Source organism: Delphinus delphis, chromosome 6, assembly GCF_949987515.2.
Source record: "Delphinus delphis chromosome 6, mDelDel1.2, whole genome shotgun sequence".
NCBI classification, from domain to species: domain Eukaryota; kingdom Metazoa; phylum Chordata; class Mammalia; order Artiodactyla; family Delphinidae; genus Delphinus; species Delphinus delphis.
This window is the reverse complement of record NC_082688.1, coordinates 27,314,070-27,329,211: the sequence shown is the minus strand read 5'-3', so window position 1 is coordinate 27,329,211 and position 15,142 is coordinate 27,314,070. Positions and strand designations below refer to the sequence as shown.

Sequence of the window (15,142 nt, the reverse complement as noted above, 5' to 3'; positions counted from 1 at the left end):
AAGTGAGTTTTCAAATCACCAAGCAGCTATAAAGTAGTGATAATTTTAGGTCATTGCTGATACCAGTTGGATTTGAACTATGTTTAAAAAGTAAAGTCTGAGATATCCTATATCAGACTCCTCAACTATCAGGTCTAGAAGTATCAATGTAAACTTTTAATTTATTAAAAGTAGCAGTTCTGCTTTGTGAACTTAGGGTAGTCGGAGGGGAAAGGGAAGCCCTATCTCTTTCATTCAGGGAATGACCCTTGAGGTGGGAGAAAATAACAGATTGTTTTAAAAGGGTTGACTTCCAAGATGAATGAGCAAAAAATTACGGAGCAGCTTACTACATTCTCTTTGTTAATTACACTGCATGTAATTTTTGCAATGTATTTGCAAAGTCATAGGGAAGGGAGAAGTAGTACTAAAATACTTTTGTTCTAATATTTTAGAAGGAACGAAAAAGTGAAATGTCATCAATAGATGTGATACTGAACCCTGATAAAATCCTAGAATGAGTTATTAAACAGATAATTTGAGGGGCTTAGAAGAGAAAATATGATGATTATTAGGAACTAGGTGTTCACTAAGAACATGTCCTGCCAAGCCCTTGTAGAAGAATGGACTCTTACAGTCTCATTGTATCCTTTTCTCAACAAGACGTTTTTCTTTCCTGTAAACAAAATGAATTACTGAAGGTCAGATGATAATAGTCATGTTGATTAAGAATTAATTGGATTTAGAGTCAATTGGACATCTATGTCCAGGGAACCTTGATGATTGCATTGATAACAACCTGGAAGGCATATTTAGAAGGTGAGTTGTAGAATCTCTCCTTGACCCTGCCCTAATCTATATTTATATTAATAATCATAATGAAGCTGTGTGTTCATCAAGTTGAAAGAGATTCATTCAACAAACACCAAGTTGAAAGAGATTCATTCAACAGACATTTATTAAGCACCTTATATGTACTAGTATCTGTCATCTCATCATCTTCCTTCCTCTTTTATTCTCCTAGTGTAAAGCACAGAAAGTAATAGCCATGAAAGAAAAAAATTTTGATAAATTAGGCTCTCAAAATTTAAAACTTCTGCTCATCAAAAGCCACCATTAAGAAAATGAATAGCTAATGCCACAGATTACAAAATATTTGCAAAACATGTATCTGATGAAAGATTGGTATCAAGGATAAATGAAGAACTGCAATTCAGTAATAGACTTTTTTGTTCATAATCTTTATCAAATTCAACAAGTGTTGTATTCCTGATTTGCTAAGAGGTTTTAATCATAAATAGATATTGAATTTTGTCAAATATTTTTTTGTGTTGAAATTATCATAGAGTTTTTCCCCTTTACTCTGTTGATACAGTGAATTTTATTGATTGATTTTCAAATGCTGCCTTTCATTCCTGGGATAAACCCTGCTTGGTCATGATATTTCCTTTTTTTTCTTTTTTTGGTCCTTTTTTTAAAAACTACAGGAATTGATTTTTTAGTATCTTGTTAAGTATTATTGCATCTGTGTTCATGAGGGATGGTGGTATATAATTTTCTTTTTTTGTAATGTCTTTGTCAGGTTTTGCTATTAGGATTACACTGGCCTCATAAAATGAGTTTGGAAGGATTTCCTCCTGCTCAGTTTTCTGAAAGAGTTTTTGTACACTGGTATTATTTCTCTTAAAGCTTTGATAGAATTCACCAGTGAACCATCTGAGTCTAGAGTTTTTTCTTGTTGTTTTGATGGCAGGTTTTTTTTTTTTAATACATAACAAATTCAATTCTGTTAATAGTTATAGGGCAAGTCAGATTTCCTGTTTCATCTTGTGGTAGTTTTCTTAATCATGTTTTTGAAGAAATTTGTCCATTTCATCTGTTATTGAATTTGGGGGCATAATTGTTTATTCTAACTTTTTACTTAGTTGGCTTTCCCACTAAGAGATGATAAACTCTTCTAGAATAGAGATTATTATATTCTTGGTATTTGCATAATACTCTACAGTAAAAACAAAGGATAAGAGACTGATTCCTGCCTTTATCTCATTTTTTAAATTTTTATAATTCTTGATACTCTATTTATTTATCTTGTATATGTTTTTATAAGTTTCCTCAGATTTTGTAAATAAAAATTTATCCTTAATTCTCTGAAACATCTTTTTTTGATGGCATACGTCCCTTTGAAATCATTATTGCTTTCACTAAAGTAGGCTTTTAAGCAATAATGTATTTCAGTTATTCTATTTAACTTGACTACACTTAGGTATTATTTACTCCTAAGTGTGATTGTTGTTTCAATTCTAATTATGAAATTTATTTTTTCCAGTAGGGTGTTCTGTTTACCGCTCAACAGAATTATATTTTTAAATATTACAGTATTATTAGAAAATCAAACTGTAGATAGGAATGGTCAGGCAGGCGATGTATTTTAGTTTGTCTTTTGACTGGCAAGATTATTAAGCAGTATTTCAAATACGAAGAAAAGTGGCACATACAACTGATTTTTGGTTTCAGAAAGGTTGACATGACTGATTTTTGAAAACTGAAAAGGCTGGTATTTCCTGTCCCACTTTTGCTTGAAAAGATTTAGCTACTACCAAGGGAATAATTTGTAAGCCCAAAGTGCTCATTTCAGATACTACTTCCTCTATGAAGATTTTGTTATCCTTTTGATGTACAGTTAATTAGTAGCTATTGTTCTGTACTTTATAATAGGTTGCATATATTTCTACTATAGCATATTTTACGTTGTATTGTAAATATTTGTTCGTCTTCCTCAGTAGACTGTGTACTTCTTGAGAACAGGGACAATGTATTATTTATTTGTGGGTTTTATTTTTTTAGCAAACTAATAAGCATGCAATCTACTGAGTAAGCAGTCTAGATATCCTTATAAAATTAATGAATAAAAATTTAATAAGATAAATTATTGTATTGGTTTAGAAGAACTAAGGGGATTCTTTTCCTCTCAAACAGCGCACAGTTAAAAAATTTATTATGCTAACATCCAGTCAAAATGTACCTGTGTTCCTTATTGATCCTTTGATTCTGGAATTGATTAATAAAAACTTTGAACAAGTCAAGAATGCTTCTCATGGCTCCGCTTCAGAATGCAAGTTTTTCTGTGTTCCAAGAGACTTTACTGCATTTGCACTACAGTATCACTTATGGAAGAATGAGGTAAGATGATTTGCTTTCAGATAATGGAGTGTCTTTTACAAAACAGTATGGGATTAAACCAATTTAAACTGTAAAACATTTTAAAATTTTCATAAAGACTTTTATAGATTGTATCAGGAATACTTTAAGCAATAAGTAACAAAACACAATAGTGGCTTAAGCAAATAGGGGACTTATTTTTCTGATATAACAAGAGGTTAAAATGTTGGTGGCTGTTGGTATTAGTGGAGCTGTCCACTGAAGTCAGCATGTGCATCACTGAAATTCTTCCTGCATTTCTCTCATCCTCACAAGGTAGCTGTTGTAGCGCCAGGGTGTCATAGTGACACTATCTATCTTTTTTTTTTTTTAATTACTAATACTGGTGTTTATTATCACCACAAACAACATGAGAGTACCATTTTTTTGTACCTTTTTAAAAACTGACTTTTTTCAGCCATTGCATGAAGAGCCATCTTTTATGTCAAGTTATATACATGAATAGGCCAACTGTGTCTCATCCAAACTTTGTCCAAAATTTGGATATCTAATCATTCTTTTTTTAAAATTTCTTATTAGTCGTCAGTGTTATGCACGTCAGTGTATACATGTCAATCCCAATCACTCAATTCATCACACCACACCCACACCACCCTGCCGCTTTCCCCACTTGGTGTCCATACGTTTGTTCTCTACATCTGTGTCTCAATTTCTGCCCTGCAAACTGGTTCATCTGTACTGTTTCTCTAGGTTCCACATATATGTGTTAATATACGATATTTGTTTTTCTTTTTCTGACTTACTTCACTTTATATGACAGTCTCTAGATCCATCCACGTCTCAACAAATGACCCAATTTCGTTCCTTTTTATGGCTGAGTAATATTCCATTGTATATATGTACCACATCTTCTTTATCCATTCGTCTGTAGATGGGCATTTAGGTTGCTTCCATGACCTGGCTATTGTAAATAGTGCTGCAAGGAACATTGACGTGCATGTATCTTTTTGAATTATGGTTTTCTCTGGGTATAGGCCCAGTAGTGGGATTGCTGGATCATATGGTAATTCTATTTTTAGTTTTTTAAGGAACCTCCATACTGTTCTCCATAGTGTCTGTATTAATTTACATTCTCACCAACTGTGCAAGAGGGTTCCCTTTTCTCCACACCTTCTCCAGCATTTGTTGTTTGTAGATTTTCTGATAATGCCCATTCTAACTGGTGTGAGGTGATAGCTCATTGTAGTTTTGATTTGCATTTCTCTAATAATTAGTGATGTTGAGCATCTTTTCATGTGCTTCTTGGCCATCTGTATGTCTTCTTTGGAGAAATGTCTATTTAGGTCTTCTGCCCATTTTTGGATTGGGTTTTTTTTTTTTTTACTATTGAGCTGCATGAGCTGTTTTTGTATTTTGGAGATTAATCCTTTGTCCGTTGATTTGTTTGCAAATATCTGAGCCCCATTCTGAGGGCTGTCCTTTCGTCTTCTTTATGGTTTCCTTTGCTGTGCAAAAGCTTTGAAGTTTGATTAGGTCCCATTTGTTTATTTTTGTTTTTATTTCCATTACTCTAGGAGGTGGATCAAAAAAGATCTTGCTGTGATTTATGTCAAAGAATGTTCTTCCTATGTTTTCCTCTAAGAGTTTTATAGTGTCTGGCCCTACATTTAGGTCTCTAATCCATTTTGAGTTTATTTTTGTGTATGATGTTAGGGAGTGTTCTAATTTCATTCTTTTACATGTAGCTGTCCAGTTTTCCCAGCACCACTTATTGAAGGACTGTCTTTTCTGCATTGTATATCCTTGCCTCCTTTATCATAGATTACTTGACCATAGGTGCATGGGTTTATCTCTGGGCTTTCTATCTTGTTCCATTAATCTGTGTTTCTTTTTTTGTGCCAGTACCATATTGTCTTGATGACTGTAGCTTTATAGTATAGTCTGAAGTCAGGGAGTCTGATTCCTCCAGCTCCTTTTTTTTCCCTCAAGACTGCTTTGACTATTCGGGGTCTTTTGTGTCTCCATACAAATTTTAAGATCTTTTGTTCTAGTTCCGTAAAAAATGCCATTGGTAATTTGATAGGGATTGCATTGAATCTGTAGTTGCTTTGGGTAGTATAGTGATTTTCACAATATTGATTCTTCCAATCCAAGAACATGGTCTATCTCTCCGTCTGTTGGTATCATCTTTAATTTGTTTCATCAGTGTCTTATAGTTGTCTGCATACAGGTCTTTTGTCTCCCTAGGTAGGTGTATTCCTAGGTATTTTATTCTTTTTGTTGCAGTGGTAAACGGGAGTGTTTCCTTAATTTCTATTTCAGATTTTTCATCATTAGTGTATAGGAATGCAACAGATTTCTGTGCATTAATTTTGTAACCTGCAGCTTTACCAAATTCATTGATTAGCTCTAGTAGTTTTCTGGTGGCATCTTTAGGATTCTCTATGTATAGTCTCATGTCATCTGCAAACAGTGACAGTTTTACTTGTTCATTTCCAATTTGTATTCCTTTTATTTCTTTTTCTTCTCTGATTGCTGTGGCTAGAACTTCCAGAACTATGTTGAATAATAGTGGTGAGAGTGGACATCCTTGTCTTGTTCCTGATCTTAGAGGAAATGGTTTCAGTTTTTCACCATTGAGAATGATGTTGGCTGTGGGTTTGTCATATATGGCCTTTATTATGTTGAGGTAGGTTCCCTCTGTGCCCACTTTCTGGAGAGTTTTTATCATAAATGGGTGTTGAATTTTGTCAAAAGCTTTTCCTGCATCTATTGAGATGATCGTGTGGTTTTTATTCTTCAGTTTGTTAATATGGTGTATCACATTGATTGATTTGTGTATATTGAAGAATCCTTGCATCCCTTGGATAAACCCCACTTGATCATGGTGTATGATCCTTTTAATGTGCTGTTGGATTCTGTTTGCTAGTATTTTGTTGAGGATTTTTGCATGTATATTCATCAGTGATATTGGTCTGTAACTTTCTTTTTTTGTAGTATCTTTGTCTGATTTGGTATCAGGGTAATGGTGGCCTCATAGAATGAGTTTGGGGGTGTTCCTTCCTCTGCAATTTTTTGGAAGAGTTTGAGAAGAATGCGTGTTAGCTCTTCTCTAAATGTTTGATAGAATTCACCTGTGAAGCCGTCTGGTCCTGGACTTTTGTTTTTTGGAAGATTTTTAATCACAGTTTCAATTTCATTGCTTGTGATTTGTCTGTTCATATTTTCTACTTCTTCTTGGTTCAGTCTTGGAAGGTTATACCTTTCTAAGAATTTGTCCATTTCTTCCAGGTTGTCCATTTTATTGGCATAGAGTTGCCTATAGTCGTCTCTTAGGGTGCTTTGTATTTCTGCGGTGTCTGTTGTAACTTCTCCTTTTTCATTTCTAATTTTATTGATTTGAATCCTCTCCCTCTTTTTCTTGATGAGTCTGGCTAATGGTTTATCAATTTTGTTTGCCTTCTCAAAGAACCAGCTTTTAGTTTTATTGGTCTTTGCTGTTGTTTTCTTTATTTCTATTTCATTTATTTCTGCTCTGATCTTTATGATTTCTTTCCTTCTGCTAACTTGGGGTTTTGTTTGTTCTTCTTTCTCTAGTTCCTTTAGGAGTAAGGTTAGATTGTTTATTTGAGATTTTTCTTGTTTCTTGTTTCTTATAGCTTGTATAGCTATAAACTTCCCTTTTAGAACTGCTTTTGCTGCATCCCATAGGTTTTGGATCGTTGTGTGTTCGTTGTCATTTGTCTCTAGGTATTTTTTGATTTCCTCTTTGATTTCTTCAGTGATCTCTTGGTTATTTAGTAACGTATTGTTTAGCCTCCATGTGTTTGTGTTTTTTATGTTTTTTTCCCTGTAATTCATTTCTAATTTCATAGCGTTGTGGTCAGAAAAGACACTTGATATGATTTCAATTTTCTTAAAGTTACTGAGCCTTGATTTGTGACCCAAGATGTGATCTATCCTGGAGAATGTTCTGTGCACACTTGAGAAGAAAGTGTAATCTGCTGTTTTTGGATGGAATGTCCTATAAATATCAATTAAATCTGTCTGGTCTGTTGTGTCATAAAGCTTCTGTTTCCTTATTTATTTTCATTTTGGATGATCTGTCCATTGGTGTAAGTGTGGTGTTAAAGTCCCCCACTATTATTGTGTTACTGTCGATTTCCTCTTGTATAGCTGTTAGCAGTTGCCTTATGTATTGAGGTGCTCCTATGTTGGGTGCATATATATTTATAATTGTTATATCTTCTTCTTGGAGTGATCTCCTGGTCGTTATGTAGTGTCCTTCCTTGTCTCTTGTAACATTCTTTATTTTAAAGCCTATTTTATCTGATATGAGAATTGCTACTCCAGCTTTCTTTTGATTTCCATTTGCATGGAATATCTTTTTCCATCCCCTCACTTTCAGTCTGAATGTGTCCCTAGGTCTTAAGTGGGTCTCTTGTAGAGAGCATATACATGGGTCTTGTTTTCATATCCATGTAGCAGGCCTGTGTCTTTTGGTTGGAGCATTTAATCCATTCACGTTTAGGGTAATTATCGATATGTATGTTCCTATGACCATTTTCTTAATTGTTTTGGGTTTGTTTTTGTAGGTCCTTTTCTTCTCTTGTGTTTCCCACTCAGAGCAGTTCCTTTAGCATTTGTTGTAGAGCTGGTTTGGTGGTGCTGAATTCTCTTAGCTTTTGCTTGTCTCTAAAGCTTTTGATTTCTCCATTGAACCTGAATGAGATCCTTGCCAGATAGAGTAATCTTGGTTGTAGTTTCTTCCCTTTCATCACTTTAAGTATATCATGCCACTCCCCTCTGGCTTGTAGAGTTTCTGCTGAGAAATCAGCTGTTAACCTTATGGGAGTTCCCTTGTATGTTATTTGTCGTTTTTCCCTTGCTGCTTTTTTTTTTTTGTGGTACGCGGGCCTCTCACTTTTGTGGCCTCTCCCGCTGCGGAGCACAGGGTCCGGACGCGCAGGCCTAGTGGCCATGGCTCACAGGCCCAGCCGCTCCGCGGCATGTGGGATCTTCCCAGACTGGGGTACGAACCCGTGTCCCCTGCATCAGCAGGCGGACTCTCAACCACTGTGCCACTACAGAAGCCCTCCCTTGCTGATTTTAATAATTTTTCTTTGTCTTTAATTTTTGCCAATTTGATTACTGTGTGTCTTGGCGTGTTTCTCCTTGGGTTTATCCTGTATGGGACTCTCTGCGCTTCCTGGACTTGGGTGGCTATTTCCTTTCCCATGTTAGGGAAGTTTTCGACTATAATCTCTTCAAATATTTTCTCTGGTCCTTTCTCTCTCTCTTCTCCTTCTGGCACCCCTATAATGTGAATGTTGTTGCATTTAATGTTGTCCCAGAGGTCTCTTATGCTGTCTTCATTTCTTTTCATTCTTTTTTCTTTGTTCTGTTCCGCAGCAGTGAATTCCACCATTCTGTCTTCCAGGTCACTTATCCGTTCTTCTGCCTCAGTTATTCTGCTATTGATTCCTTCTAGTGTAGTTTTCATTTCAGTTATTGTACTGTTCATCTCTGTATGTTTGTTCTTTAATTCTTCTAGCTCTTTGTTAACATTTCTTGCATCTTCTCGATCTTTGCCTCCATTCTTTTTCCGAGGTCATGGATCATCTTCACTATCATTATTCAGAATTGTTTTTCTGGAAGGTTGCCTATCTCCACTTCATTTAGTTGTTTTTCTGGAGTTTTATCTTGTTCCTTCTTCGGGTACATAGCCCTCTGCCTTTTCATCTTGTCTATCTTTCTGTGAATGTGGTTTTTGTTCCATGGGCTTCAGGATTGTCACAATCTATCTTTTGATAGAAAATTTTTCTCAGGAGCTTCTGGTAAACTGCTTATAGCTCACTGTCTAGAACTATATTCATATGTCTCCGTGTTGTGAAGGTGGCTAAAAAAACAGGTATTTAGCATTTTCATCAGTGTAGGCAGGCAGGTAGGAAGGGATTTGGTGTTGAATTTTCGGTATCTGCCACATAAGGTATACATGAGGGTAGTATTCCTCGTCTATAGCACTATTCTTGACAGTTTGTAAGTGCATAGGACTTGTTTGATACTCGAGTGGAGTGCTTCTTAGGTGTATCCAAAAATTCAAACTTATATTTTCATCCTTTTTAAATGGTTACAAAGCAAAGGTTAGATAGTAGTCAAAAAAAAAAAAAAGGTCTCAACCAAACATGTCAAAAATTTGCTTACTCCTTTATTTGGAATACCTCTGACTTTTCAGTTTCACTGTTTTTCATTCTGAGGAGTTATTCAAATAAGAGTAAGAAAATTAGCATCAGATTAAATGAGCTCAACTGTTTAGTCAGCCACCCTTGATAGATGTGCACTAGCTCTGCAGTGGGTCTGTTTTAGTTGTGTTGACCCCTGATAGGTGGGGCTTATGTTCCAGGGTGACGGTATGGTCTGGCAGAGCACTATAAGCTGCATGTTTCCTTGATTGCCCAGACTCTTAGACAAGGTCTCAAGAGAGTGAGTTTTGACTTTTTTCTCCCTATGGTTCTTCCCAGGCAGTGATGCAGGTGATGAAACAGATAATATGTTTATATAACATGATGTTTGTTTGCTTGTTTTTTTGTTTTTTTTTTTTCTGTGGTACGCGGGCCTCTCACTGTTGTGGCCTCTCCCGTTGCGGAGCACAGGCTCCGGATGTGCAGGCTCAGCAGCCATGGCTCACAGGCCTAGCCGCTGTGCGGCATGTGGGATCTTCCCGGACCAGGGCACGAACCCGTGTCCCCTGCATCAGCAGGCGGACTCTCAACCACTGTGCCACCAGGGATGCTTGTTTTTTCGTTCCTCCCAATTTTATATTGATATTTTGAAAATATTTAAGCTTATGGAAAAGTTAGGACATGGCATTTTAATCAAAAGAATACTAGTACTAGGTTTAAAAAGTCAGATAGTAAGGCAAAGCTCATAATGAAAAAGATCAGTATCTGACTCTTCTCTCCTCCCCACCCCTTATTCCCACTCTTAGAGCCAACCACTTTCAACTCTCTCTACCTTGTTTATCTTCTCCTTTATAAATGAAATGTTTATGCTTCTAGTTTTAAAATATTTCATATTTAGATTATGAATTATGAGAATTTAGCTGTCATATCTATTTTGTCTCATGTAGACACACACACACACACACACACACACACACACTCTTCTCCCATTACCATGACTGTATCATATTTTGTAGTTAAATCAATAGTCAGTGTTTATCTTACTATGAATATATAGATAATCACATGAATGCTACCTAGTTTACTCTGAATATTTTCCTTTTCTTATATGACTCTCTTTCTCTTTTTTTGTTTGCTAGTTTTCTATATATTTATCAATAATCCATGTATGAACTCTGCAGCAGAAACATAAAACTCTCAGTAGGATCAAATACATCAGATCATTTCTCAGTTCCTTTTTTTTTTTTTCTGGAGACATCCCTCCTAGATCTCGTGGTCTTTCTGCCCTAATACAGTCTGATCTGCTCTGCAGATACTGTTGTATAACTCCTCTTCACAACATTTTAGGAATTCTCTTTGGAGAAAGGTTGAATGGGAGGTTGAAACCTTGCATATCTGAAGATGTTTCTTCTTACCTGCACTTTTGATTTCTAATTTGCTTCTGCTGTGTAACAGTTGTCCCCAAATTTAGTGGCTTAAACAACAACCATTTATGTAGGTTATGATTCTGTGACTTAGCAATTTGCATAGGATTCAGCTGCGCAGTTCTTCTGGTCTCAGCCAAGTTCACTTATACAGCTGCCAGTCAGCTAGGCAGCTCTGCTTCTTCAGGATGGCTGGCTGTCAGATGAGGCAGTGGAGGTGCCTGGGCCATGTGTCTTTCATTATCTAGGTTAGTCTAGGCCAGTCAGAGAAAGCAAAAGCATGCAAGGTCTCTTTACATTGTTAAAATATGAAGAGTTCTTATCCATGAACATGAAATATATCTCCTTTAATTTAGGTGTCCTTTGGTGTTCTTTAATAGAGTATATTTTTCTTACAGATTTTGTGCATCTTGTAAGATTTATTTCTTGCTACCTTATAGTTTTGTGTGCATGGGGGGGTGTTAATGTAGATACTTTTCCTCTTCTTTTGCCAATTCATTATTATGGGTGAATTAGAATGCTGTTGTCTTTTGTGTTTTGATCTTGTTTTCCAGCAACTGTACTGAACTCTGAACTCTATAGGTAAACTCCAATAGTTTCTCTCTCTTCCCTCAATCCCCTACCTCCTTTTCCTCCCTCTCTTTCATTTTCTCCCTCTTTGAGTGTAGGTCATTGTATTCTCTGCACAAAAAGAAAATTTGGTCTCTTCCTTTCCAACTCTTATGCCTAATTTCTTTTTCTTGTCTTATTGGTTTAGGTAAGACCCCCAGGATAATGTTGAATAAAAGTGTCTTTCTTTCTGAACTTATTACTTGGATGTTGGACTTCCAAAGTTTCATTTTCTTATCTTTGCTCTGTGATTTTTTTTCATCTCTTTTGTTAACTGTTCTACTTTTAAACAAAATCTTTAACAATGCCATTGATTTTTTTCACATTTTGCTTAAAATTTAATATCTTTATTTTCTAAAAGCTCTGTGTACTCTGTTTCTTATAGTAGCATTCTTATTTTATGAGTGCAGTTTTGTCTTTTTCCCTCTTCAGATTTTAAACGTTTGTTGTTTTTTTTTTAACTTTTTTTTTAATAAATAAATTTATTTATTTATTTATTTTTGGCTGTGTTGGGTCTTTGTCGCTGCATGCGGACTCTCTCTAGTTGCATCAAGAGGGGGCCAACTCTTCGTTGCAGTGTGCAGGCTTCTCATTGTGGTGGCTTCTTGTTGTGGAGAACAGGCTCTAGGTGCGTGGGCTTCAGTAGTTGTGGCACACGGGCTCAGTAGTTGTGGCATGCGGGCCCTTAGAGCGCAGGCTCAGTGGTTGTGGTGCACGGGCTTCGTTGCTCCACGGCATGTGGGATCTTCCCGGACCAGGGCTCGAACCCGTGTCCCTTGCATTGGCAGGCGGATTTTCAACCACTGCGCCACCAGGGAAGCCCCAAGGTTTGGTGTTTTTAAAAGAAAGTCTTTTGCTTTCTACCGCATTTTGTTTTTGAAATTCCCTTCTTTGTGGGTGTTTGGGTTTTGGTATGGTTATTTTATTTTGTCTGTTTTTCATGATACAGGTTTTCTATAGTGTTCATTGATCTTTGTTCATACTTAAGAATGAGGCACTGAATACCAATTGGAAGCTTTTTTTTCTGGTTAGGCCTCATTAACTGGTGGACTTCACTATAGGGTAATAAGAGTATGCCAGCTTTTTCACTGCAAAGACTCCTAAATGTCAGTATTTGTAGGTCATTCCTATTGGACTGTTTGAGTTCCTCATAGAAAAAGCCTACAAAGCTTATAAACCTTTTTTACAACAAGTATTTTATCATTCCTTTATTTTCCCAAAACAAAGTCTATAGAAATTATAACTTACCTACATACATAATCTCCCAAATCCTGTAATGTCTCAACTATAGTATAAAGTAGAAATGAAAGGAAATGTATATTTCAGTGTGTAAATGCCCAGGCATGACTACACTGGAAGACATAAGGAAGTAATTCAGATGCTTGCACTTATCCTACTTATTTAGTAGGACCACTGAATGTGATAACTTCCATTATAGACTCTATTATGAATGATATTGTTTTTAGTAATATAGTTTTCCAAAACAGTAAACAAGTTTCCAACAGCAGAAAAGTAAAATTGTCTCTCCTTTAACATGGCGATTGTATTCCTTGGAAATGGAGGCTCACATAATTACAAATATGTTTTTCACTACGTGACTATCTGATAGAACATTTGAAATTATGCAGGACACAGGATAGATTTCCATATTTTGGATTTTAGGATGTCTTGTGTACCTGGCCTAGACCTCTAAATGCCAGTTGTGTCCTCAATCATTATGATAACTGAAAATATCTCCACGAATTTCTAAAATGTCTCTTGGTTACAGTACCACTTGCCTTGAGAACCAGTACTTTAGAAGAAAGAGAATATGCCATAATTGACAAAACCAGAAAGACCAGAGTCGGAAGCAAAAGGTCAGCAACACCCAGAATAAGCACACAGGGTCATGTTTATCATTTTACATAAATGACATCATACAGAGCCCTTGGATAGTCCTCCCAACACCTTCTCCCAAGGTAGAGCTAATTCATTAGATCACCAGATCTAATTACTATAGACTTAATTTACCTGTGATTTTTCTTTGTTAATATCATTACCATGAAGTGAGCAAACTACTGCCAAGGTAACTGGGAGTAGATGTGTGCAGTACAGTCTTGACCTAGGCCTTTGCTCCGTTTGATTAGAGCAACTACTTTATTCTTGACTTTCCTCTGCCATGATTATAAAAAGGCAAGCCATTTCATAGTTCTGCCTATTTTGTCTGTCAGTCTTTCTTCCCACAACCCAAGGTCTGATCCCTCTTCAAGTTCTGTCTGGCCTTTTAAATTTTTCCCAAATTTACCAAATTATAATGCTTTTCTTTCATCCTGTACAGTAGATTCCTTCTCTGAGTTGGCCACTCTTACACTCAATCAGTACTTTCCACCTCTTAGGTTTATGAAAAAGGGGAATCCTACAGTTGATAATTCTAGTATAAGGAGTGCCAAGGTGAAATTGTATTAGCCAGACTAAGTTACATTAGTTGCTACTAAAAACAACCCTAAAATCTCATTGGTTTAGGGCAAAAAAAGGAGTAATTGTCTCTAGACAAAATCCAGTGTGGTTATTCTTGGTCAGCGATATTCCTGGATGACTTTCCTCTAAGCAGTGACTTAGGGATGCAGGCTGTTTCATTTGTATGGCTTCCCCATCTTGTAGTTCTTTGCTTCCCTACATACAGATGGAGGAGGGAAAGCAGGGAAGGTCTTATGGGACATTGTAAGGCCAGGCCTGGAAGTGGTATCTGATACTTCCATCCACATTCCTTTGACCAAAACACGATTTCACTCTATATCCAGAAAGGAGAAGACAGTTGTTATTGATACTGGTTAGCATTCTTTACCAGAATGGTCACTTTCTCTTGTTTAACAATAAGAACAACAACAACAGGTATCTATTGAGCACCTGCTGGTACTAGCCACTTTGTTGATTCTTAAGGTTGAGGAACTTTCAGTCTATTAATGGAGTTTAAACAACTAAAAAACAGTACAATCAGTACTATGATAACGGTTTGTGTGTATTATAAGAGCATAAATAAGGATACAGCTGATCCAAATGACAACATTCAAAGACAATAAGTGATGCAAATAAAGTACTCTTGAAAGATGTTTATGAATGCTGTGGCTCGTAAGACTTTCAGATGCACTTCCATCCTTTAATAACTTTAATGTCTGGTATTACCACTTTATTTTCCTTAACTGTAGACTAGGTATAATATCTTCCTTGCTGACCTCACATAATTTCTATGGACATCAGATGAGATAATTAATGTGAATGAGCTTTGTACACATTATATAAATATAGACTTAAAGAAATAGTATTGTAGAGTAGAAAGAACCTTGTATTTGGTTAGATAAGACCTAAATGCTGGCAGTGGCTTTGCCTCTTATTAATTTTGTTTCTTTGGACTTCTGTGAGTCTGTTTCTTTATCTATAATATCTGTGCTCTATAAGATAGATGTCATATGTAAATGCAGTAATGTTTATAAAAATTCTTTGGAAACTGTACATTTCTATTCAAACATAAGGTGTTCTTAATAATTAATACTGGTTAATCATCTAAAGCACTGGTGTCCAGATTAGGATTAAAAATCTACCCTATAGATTAATCTGGTTATGTGAGAGTTATACTCTAACTAATGCTGTTGGAAAATGCACCTTGTTTTATAGTATATCTCAGTCTATTTTCTAATAATGTGCATTATGATAGGCTTCTATTTTAGTAGCAGTTTAAGGTGTTGGGATATAACTATGAGATGAAAACCCTGCTTTTATGAAGCACTTTTGAAGGTTATTAAAAGTGAAATT

At 36.0% G+C, this 15,142-nt stretch overlaps 1 protein-coding gene across 7 annotated transcripts in view; it reads left to right on the top strand.

The window, feature by feature from the left end:
• FKTN (fukutin) overlaps nucleotides 1-15,142 on the top strand; it is an 89,123-nt gene that overhangs the window by 24,793 nt on the left and 49,188 nt on the right. For all 7 annotated transcript variants that reach the window (XR_009519836.1, XM_060014384.1, XM_060014387.1 and 4 more), the window contains exon 4: nucleotides 2,956-3,159. Coding sequence is in view for 6 of the 7 variants with exons in the window: in XM_060014384.1 (XP_059870367.1) it covers nucleotides 2,956-3,159 (204 nt within the window). In the remaining variant the exon portion in view is untranslated. The remainder of the gene's footprint in view (nucleotides 1-2,955; nucleotides 3,160-15,142) is intronic.